Source organism: Cetorhinus maximus, chromosome 8, assembly GCF_964194155.1.
Source record: "Cetorhinus maximus chromosome 8, sCetMax3.hap1.1, whole genome shotgun sequence".
Taxonomy (NCBI): Eukaryota; Metazoa; Chordata; class Chondrichthyes; order Lamniformes; family Cetorhinidae; genus Cetorhinus; species Cetorhinus maximus.
This window is the reverse complement of record NC_135886.1, coordinates 115,443,825-115,453,167: the sequence shown is the minus strand read 5'-3', so window position 1 is coordinate 115,453,167 and position 9,343 is coordinate 115,443,825. Positions and strand designations below refer to the sequence as shown.

At 36.7% G+C, this 9,343-nt stretch overlaps 1 protein-coding gene across 5 annotated transcripts in view; it reads left to right on the top strand.

Moving 5' to 3' along the window:
* Positions 1-5,305, top strand: part of stag2b (STAG2 cohesin complex component b) — a 164,991-nt gene extending 159,686 nt beyond the window's left edge. For all 5 annotated transcript variants that reach the window (XM_078547460.1, XM_078547459.1, XM_078547458.1 and 2 more), the window contains 3 exons: positions 1,632-1,758; positions 1,840-1,917; positions 3,914-5,305. In XM_078547460.1, coding sequence (XP_078403586.1) covers positions 1,632-1,758; positions 1,840-1,917; positions 3,914-3,937 — 229 coding nt within the window. In that variant the 3' untranslated portion in view covers positions 3,938-5,305. The remainder of the gene's footprint in view (positions 1-1,631; positions 1,759-1,839; positions 1,918-3,913) is intronic.
* The last annotated feature ends 4,038 nt before the right edge of the window (positions 5,306-9,343 follow it).

Here is a 9,343-nt window from a genome sequence, read left to right as displayed (position 1 = left end):
ATCTGCCATTATTACCCACCTTCAAAAAAAAAATCCACTCTTAACACTTCAGTGCTTCAAACCTAACCGCTTGAAAACTTATCAGTCGATCAACTTCCTTTCCTCTCAAGTCCTTGAATGTGCTGTGGTCTCCCAATTCCGTGCCCATCTTTCCCGCAACTCCGGCTTTGAATCTCTCTAATCAGGCTTCTGACCCACCACAGCACTAAAACGGCCCTAATCAAAATCACAAATAAGGTCTTTTATGACTGACCATGGTGCACTAACCCTCGCCCTTCTCTACCTGTTTGCAGTCTAATATGGTTTACTACACCATCTTCCTCCAATGCTTGACCTCAATTGCCCATCCCTCACATGATTCTACTCTTTCAGTTGTAGCCAGAGAATCTCCCCGAATGGCTTCTCGGCCCCAGATCGATGCCCCTTCAATTTCTCATCCAAATGATACCCCACAACAACATTATATGAAGACATGATGCCAGGTTCCACTATCTCTCTCGCCACCTCCATTTCCTTTATGCTGTGAGACTGCTTGTCCAACATCCAGCCCTGGATGAGCCACAGATCCTTCCTGTTTGATGTTGGGGCGACCAAAGTCGTCATCTTTGGCCTCCGCCACAAACTCTGTTCCTTAGTCACTAATTCCATCTCTTCCCTTGTCACTTGTCTCATCCTGAACCTCAATGTCTTGTTTGACACTGAGATGAGTTTTCAACCCCATAATCATAAAAAGCAGCTTGTAACATTGACCATCTCTGTCCATGCCTAAATGTTTCTTTTGTTAAAAACACGCCTTTGTTCTAGACTTTGTTGTAGACTTAATTAATCTAATGCTTTCCTGGCTGGCTTCATATCTTCCACAAACCCGTCCGTAAACTTAAGGTTATCCTAGAAAGTACTGCATTTACCCTAACTCACTCGGTGTTTACCATTCCCATATTCACACGTGTTTCTTTGTGGAAATAGATAGCTAAGAAAGCAGAGTATTAAGAAGCAAAGATCAGAATAGATTTCTATACTGTACCTGAATGTTTTTTAAAACCATGCGCCCTTTTCATTTCTCATAGATAAGTGGATCAGAAGAATAGACAGAAAAATGTTCATGTCACAATTTGGGAGTTTTTGGATTTGTAAATTGAATACACAATGCTAAGTCAAAAGATGTATTCCTTAAAAACAAAAGTTATTATGATCAACTATCAGAACCACCTTGTGCTTTCAAAGAGCACTAGTAACTTGTTATTACTATCAGCCATGGTATCAGAATGATCGAAGCAGATTTTTCACATTATTAGAATATTTGTATTGCGTAAACTGCCTCTGAAAGTGTTGGAACAACTTGGGGCATGGTGGGAAATGATAAATATGTTTGTAATATTCCTTCTCCAGAAAAAGATCTAATCTTAAAAAAATATATGATTTATCTATCATCTAGTAGAAAATGTTAATTTTCTGGCCTATCAAAGGCCACCATTTCAGTCTTTGATCTCTGGCTTCAGCAGCCCATGTACATTAAATATCCCCATTACCCATTTGGTGATGTTAATAGCCTATTTTTCCAAAACATTCTGATGCATAGGTCAAGATGGCAACCACTGGCATGAGAATTTACAGATTATTTTCTTTTCTAGTCGCCGTGGTACAGGTTTGATGGAGGATGATGAAGAACCAATAGTGGAAGATGTAATGATGTCATCAGAGGGTCGTATTGAAGATCTTAATGAAGGCATGGATTTTGACACCATCGACATTGATCTGGTAATAAGGTTCCAAAAAAAAAATAGATCAACTTTTAAAATTTGAGCAAAAATTCTGAATGCAAGTTTTTTTTCTTTTCAGCCACCATCCAAGAATAGACGTGAAAGAAATGAATTAAAACCAGATTTCTTTGACCCTGCCTCAATAATGGATGACTCGGTGAGTGTAAAAATCTTCTGTTAGCCTTCAGAATATGGGGTTTAAGGTGATGCTATTTCAGATGTCTATGTGCATTGAAGCATCAATGTTTTAGAATGCCTGAGGTCCCGACCTCAGCCAAGTGGTTAGGAAAAGTGCCAAATAGGTGCTTTTCGATGAAGGGTGGAGTAGGTAAGTAATAAAGGGAAATAAAATTATTTGTAAGAAATATGGATTGTACGCTCCAAGAAAAAATGAGGTGTTCTCAGATGGGTACAAATTGAACATACATGAATTTTGGCAGTTTATGCTAGCAGCTTAATCACAGGATCCTTGGTTCTAGATATATACATTTTCCCTCAGTCCACAACGAGTAAGGTTTATGATGATTCAGTGTATGTTGAAATAACCCTTTACTTGGATTGTTGGGGGCAGTGGTTTGGGGGTCCTCAATTGTAATCCATCAAAGTAACTTCACAATCTAATGTAATACCTTGTATAGCAATTCTTATCTACAAATCTGATAGCTAGAAAAGTACACAAATTTAAAATCTTGTTTAAATTTCTGTAAGCAGTTTTCAATGTTTTCACGGAGCAATGTCTCAATGCTCCAGTCGTCAAGACTCTGGGATAGGCTGTTTTTTCCTGCCTGTCATTTTTGTATGTTGGTTGTTTTCAAGTCAGTACTTAGTAGCTAAGGGGAATATAATTGACTGGTGAATTTATTTAGGAATTGAGTTTCCTGGCCTGGAGGACTTCTCGCAGTGTTTTGGATTTGCTACTGTAACTTAATGGAATTGGATTTTGTTAAATATGTTGTACTTGATGTAGTAGTATGCACAGTAAGAAACTATAATATATTTAAATTACATCCGTTATGATGATCTGGTTTGGAACCAGTAACTTTTTGTTTCAAGTAGATGAAATTTTAAATCACCCTTCTTTGCTAAGAACAAAGTCACAATATTACATGGTTTTAAACAATCAGAAGAGTTTGTACTTAGAGTCAACAAAGCAACACAATACTATCTATCCTCTACCTCATGTTAATTCTAGATGTTAGACATTAATTAACAGGCAAATTGTGGGCAAATGTCAGCTATCAATTGCACCTTAAATGACAGATACAATTAAGACCGATTTTACAAATTGGCTCAACAGTCCAGATTTTATAGATCACCATGAGTCACCCTTAAAACTCTTGTCTTCCTCGTGAGGAATTTTAGTTTCTCCTTCTAGGTGCTAGTCTGATCCCTAGCCAACAGCAGCTTTACTCCAACCAATTCCCACGGGTATAATCCTAGCCAAAAGGCACACTATTCTAGTCTTCTCGCAGATCCAGCTCTCAGATTTTGCTCTCAGATCCAGCTTTTGTGGTCTTCTTTTCCATACTGTGCCAACTTTCTAAGCCTGCATCCCACTGTGTTGGCCAGGCTATACTCCAGCCTCTATTCACAGGCAGTCCCAGCTCCCCAGCTGAGCTGTTGCCAACAGCTGCTGCTTGGACTGATCTGTCTCCTGTTATATCTCCCAAGAGTTCAGCCTCTGTCCCGAGGCAGGGTCGGATGTATCAAAACTAGGTACATTCTGCACCTTAAATGTTACAATCTCCAGTCAACCAACTGTCAATCCCACAGGTGCTAAATTACAATGGTTCAATACCCGCACAGTGAAGATGATTTCCACAAATCATTCCTGACTGCCACTGAAGCAGTATTTGCTTTAAGTAATTAGCTCTGGCTGTAGTTATGCAAAATGTCCACTAGATGGCAAGTGAACCCTAACTATTAAGGTGACATCTCTTATTCCAAGATTGCTAAATAGATGAAAAAATACTTTAGCGTGTTAAATATAAATTTACTACTTGTGTTTAAATCCTCTTGAAAATTATGTAAAGTTATAAAATATTTAATTGTGAAGTACCAACAGTATTTCAAAGTTACTTTCCAGAATTACTTTTGTTGTAATTTTTGTTGTATTCTTGTTCTAATAAAAGGTATTTTCCTATTCCTTTTAGGTCCTTGGAGTTTCAATGTTCTGAGAAAATGTCATTTTATGAATGATATCAGAGGTAGTTTTAAAAGAAATATTTTGGTTAATGCAGTTAAACTATTAAAACTGTACAGATTTTCTCCTTTCAGGAGAATGCTTAATGGAGTTGTTCACTGTTCACCTAGATTAAGTGCTTTGAAGAGGCAGTTTGTTGCCTGATAAATCGATATTTTAAGAGACTGTAAAATTATGGAAGCAAGTTAAATTCCTTCCAGTAGTGCCACTGTATTGTGTCTCTGATTAAATGAGCTTGGTGTAGTATGTTTGAAAGTTTCTCTAAACAATTATTTGACTTGATAGAGTTTGGGAATAGGGAACTAAATTTTAAATAAAAAAATATATATATGATTGGTGCTGATTTTATAATTGCGAATCTTGTTCAGTTTTTCATACTTTGAAATTCCAAACAAAAGGACGAGGTTTAAAAATTATAATAAAATTAACAGCGTCTAAAATAGCATGGATATTCATGCTTAAGTAATTTTTAAATTTGTATTTTATATTTTATTCACATCTGTCTTTGCAAGCAATCTTCAGGTTAAATGAACTACAGCTGGTCATAGTACAATTTGTTTTAATAATGTAAAATAGTTTGAAGATACTAGACACCAAGAAAATTACCCATTTATGTTATTCCTTAAATTTGGGTTCATGTTTTTAATTTTTATGGTAAATTTTCCGTCATAATTATAAAGTTTCTAATAACTCATAGAACGCTTTTCAACATTGTTCTGCAGTACTCTGGCAGCTGGTTATTTTATCAACTCTATGTTGACATTAACTTATAATAAAAAAAATGTACATGACACTTCTTGCCGGTCTTCTTTCATCTATTAAGTATTTTCTTTAAATCATTCCATGCCTTAAACTGCTTGCAGTACATAACCTCTGAACTCCAATTGCTACAAACTCTTCTTTTATTTCAATTGGATAAATACTCGGCTTTATTTGCCAAAAATAAAAACTTGGCTATTGCATCAAATTTTATTATCAGTTCATTAGATATGCCATGAATAAATGGTTGTCTTCTGAAGACTAGTTTGCTTTTACACACTTTAAGAACATTGCTCATATTTGGCAGTACTGCCTTTAGTGTTCCTTACACCACTGCGTTAAAGAACTGCTGAGGACTGTATATATGATTTTTAAAAATCAGTGAAAGCAGACTTTTCTACTTTTGAAAAAAAAGTTTGTTTCGTTGTTAAGGCAGTTCTTCAAACTGTATGTTTTCAACCAACTGAAATGTTTTATATTTACCTTATCCTGTTGTCCTCCATATTTTGTTGTTCATTGTACTGTTCTGATTTGTATTTATGTCATGAAACAGTAACTTTTTGAATAAAATTTAAACCTATAAGGTTGTGCAATGGTATTCATTGTACAGTGATGTTGCAGAAAAGTATACATATATCAAGAGCAATTAGGGATGGGCATAAATGCTGGCTTTGCCGGAGACGCTTACATCCCCCAAATGAATATTTTTAAAAATTGATACATCTCATTTTGGGAGGAAAAATGAGATTTACTTCTGTATCTACAGCAACTAACCTTTTTTAAATTGAAGTACATATTGCTTGTGTAATCTGAAAGTGAACAGGATTGAACCTTCAGAACATGCCCAGAATTAACAAATTTATCCTTAAAAAAACCCTATGAATCTAAAACATGCAAAGATATATTAATAATAGGTTTCTCAGAGAATACTTGCATTGGAGACAGTACAGCAAAGTTTCGCTAAATGAGTCCCTGGGATGAGGGGATTGTCCAATGTGAGGCTGAGTAAACTGGGGTTATATATATTTTCTTGAGTTTGGAGGAATGAAACATACAAGATTCTGAAGGGCCTTGATTGGGTAGACGGAGAAAGGTTGTTTTTGCTGCTTGAGTCTAAAACAGTCTCTGGATCAGGGGCTAATCATTTGGGCTGAGATGAGAAGAAATTACTTCTTTCAAAGGGTTATGAATCTCTAGGAATTCTCTACCTCAGAACGTTGTGGATGCCCCACCACTGAATACATTTAAGGCTGGGATAGACAGATTTTTGGGGTCTCAATGAATCAAGGGATATGGGGAGCAGGTGGGAAAGTGAAGTTGAGGCCCAAGATTAGCTGTGGTCATATTGAATGGCAGAGCAGACTAGACAGGTTGTATAGTCTACTTCTGCTCTTATTTCTTGTGTTCTTGTGGCAAAGCGAAACTTGGAAATGAACATAGCTAAAGATGCAAAACATGAGTTGGAAATTATTTCTCTACTGTAGCAATAGAAAGCAGTCAGAGTAGAGGAACAAAACTATGAAAGATACTAATGCTGCAAAACTAAAATTACCACTTCCATGTATTTGTTAGGAAAGATATATGCACCATGCTTGACCAAATAGTAGTATTTGCCAAATAGTCCAAAACCGCCTTTACAAAACAGATGATGAATTTGCTCAAATAGCTGCAAACCATGAGTTTTATTTCTTCAATCCTGAGTTATGTAATAGGATCAATTATTTGGATTAAATTTAAGGAATCCTGTATGATAACCCAGAAAGCAGCAACCCTCTACTTGGGAAGAAGAAAAGATAGCCTAAGTACTCCTTGAATGTTATCAAAATATTCATGAAGCGGATATCAAGCATTCTAATGAAGTGTTTTTTTTGGCTTTAATTTTTGCTTTCAATAAAGCTGATTCATGGTTTATAGCCTTAAGTAACAAAGTCTGTGTATTTTTTTTCTGAAGACCAGGTGAACACAAGAGGCTTGTACCGTTTCCATACTGGCAGGAACAGGGTTTCTGTTCAACCCTGGGCAACATTACAATATCACGTGTGTATAAAATCGCACAAATGTGTAGGGAGTTAATGTTTTCTTGAAGTAGTCGTCTCTGGTGAAAAACATGAGAAAAATATTTTGTGAAGGCCTGGAAATGTAACATACAGCTTAGTGGATAGTACATATTTGTTCTCAGGTGAGAACAAGATCAGCTCAATTTTGATGGTATCCAATTAAACAGCTTACTGACTGCAGAGTTGCGTGTGAAGAAAGGGAGACGTGTGACTGGTGTGATGAAGCCCACTCCAGCGTGAATCACTTTGAGGAAAGAAGAGGTAAACGAGAAAACAGTTTGCAGGAAAAAAAATGCGAAGTTGTCCTTCATTTTAAAAGGAAACAAACCTCTCTTCCATTATGTCCAAAGTTTGAGATTTAAAACAAAATTTCCAAGGTACAAACATATGTAACTGTATCAATTATACAATAAAAAATGGAAAATGCTGGAAAAACTCAGGTCTGACAGCATCTGTGGAGAGAGAAACAGAGTAAACGTTTCAAGTCTGTATGACCCTTCAGAGCTCAGAGCTTCTCTCTCTCTACAGATGCTGTCAGACCTGAGTTTTTCCAGCTTTTTCTGTTTTTATTTCAGATTTCCAGCATCTGCAGTATATTGCTTTTATATTATTGTATCAATTATATGTTCATTACACTGAGTGCAAAGCACAGAAACAAACCATTTGGCAGTTCCTCCTGAATTCCCTATTGGATTTATTCGGGACTATCTACTATTTATGACCTCCCGTTCTGGATTCTTCCACAAGTGGAAACATTTTTTCCACCTATCCTATCAAATTCTTTCACTATCCTCTATCGGGTCACCATTCAGCTTTCTCTTTTCTAGAGACAAGAGCTTTCCTGGTAAGTATCTCCTTTCAGTTCTGGTATCAGCCTTGTAAATCTTTTTTGAACCTTCTCCAGTGCCTTTACAGTAAGTCCCTGCTTAACTTTGACTCATTAATATTGTTTCGCTTCAACATCGTTAATAAATTAATGACAGTATATCCATTTAACATTGTTTGCCACAGACATTCTGTTCTGTGGCCTGCATGCACACATGACCTTTTTACCAGTGCTCCTGCTGTATGCTGAAGACGCTGTTAAGCTCACGTTCCCATCCTCCATCCTTGATTCTAGCCCTTGTTTAGCCCCCGCCCTCGCTTCCGCCCTCAGTGCTAAGGCCCCTCTTCCCCTTGCTCCCAGCCTTGACCTAGCCTTTCCCTCGCTCTCAGTCCTGAATTCCCTCTTTCCCCTGCTCCCATTTGTCTGTTGGTACCACCAAGGACTTCAGCTGCTCCTCTTCTCACTCCCAATCTCACTCTGAAGTACCTGCACTGACCAACTTCTGCCACTAGATGGAGCCTGGTTGATCCAAAACAAGATGAGTGTAATTTTTTTTACATTTATTTATATTTACAATATATTGTACTTTTAAAAATTTTATTTTAAAGACTATTTAATTATGAATGTACAGCATTTCATCTGATGATTTTTATGCTGAGAAATATCCTAAAGTACCTAACTATACAGTATTTATTTTATAAAAGCAAAATACTGCAGATGCTGGAAATCTGAAGCAAAAACAAAAAATGCTGGAAAAACTCAGCAGGTTTGACAGCATCTGTGGAGAGAAAGACAAAACGTTTGGAGTCCGTATGACTTCTTCAGAACAGTTTATTTTACTTTGCAAGTTGTTTTATCTAGGAATGCACAGTATTGCACATGTACAGTACAGTATTTCAATTTGTACATTGGTTTTTCCGGGCAAGAAGTGTCCGAAAGAACCTAACTCCGGTTTCAACATTGATTCCCATGGGAACCTATAATTCATGTAAAGTCGTTTCACTTAAGGTCGCAATTTTCAGGAACACAAATGCAACTCTTAAGTGAGGACCTCCTGTATATCCTTTTTGTAACATGAAACCAGTACGCCCAAGTGTGGTCTAACCAAGGCTTGATACAAGTTTAATATAACTTCTCTGCTTTTCAGTTCTATGCCTCTAGAAATAAATCCCAGGGACTTGGTTTGCTTTTTTCTTACGGCCTTGTTAACTTGTGTCGCTACCTTTTTGGTGATTTGTGTATGTCTACTCCTAGATATCCCTTTGCTTCTGTACCTTATTCAGCATCTTTATTATACAAGTAGTATACAAGCCTCCTTATTTTTCCTCTTACAATGCACTTTATCACAATTATTTCTATTGAAATTCATTGCCAATTAAAGACTCGTGTTGCAAGCTTATTAATGTCTTCCTGTATTCTGTTATATTGCTTATATTATTATATTTATTACGCTTTCCAGTTTGTTGCTGCTGCAAGTTTTGAAATTTTCAAGTCTAAATCATTAATATAAATTGTGAATAGCCAGCCCCTGTACTGATACCTGTGGAACACCACTGCCCCCTTCTGTCAGTTTGAGTAGCTACCTTTAACCCAACAGCTTGCCATCCATTTTGCTACTTGTCCCCTTACTCTTCATACTCTGGACTTAATCATGAGTGTACCTTATCAAAAGCCTTTTGAAAATCCATTTACTGCTACCCTTGTCTATACTTTGTTACTCCAAAGAATTAAAAACTTG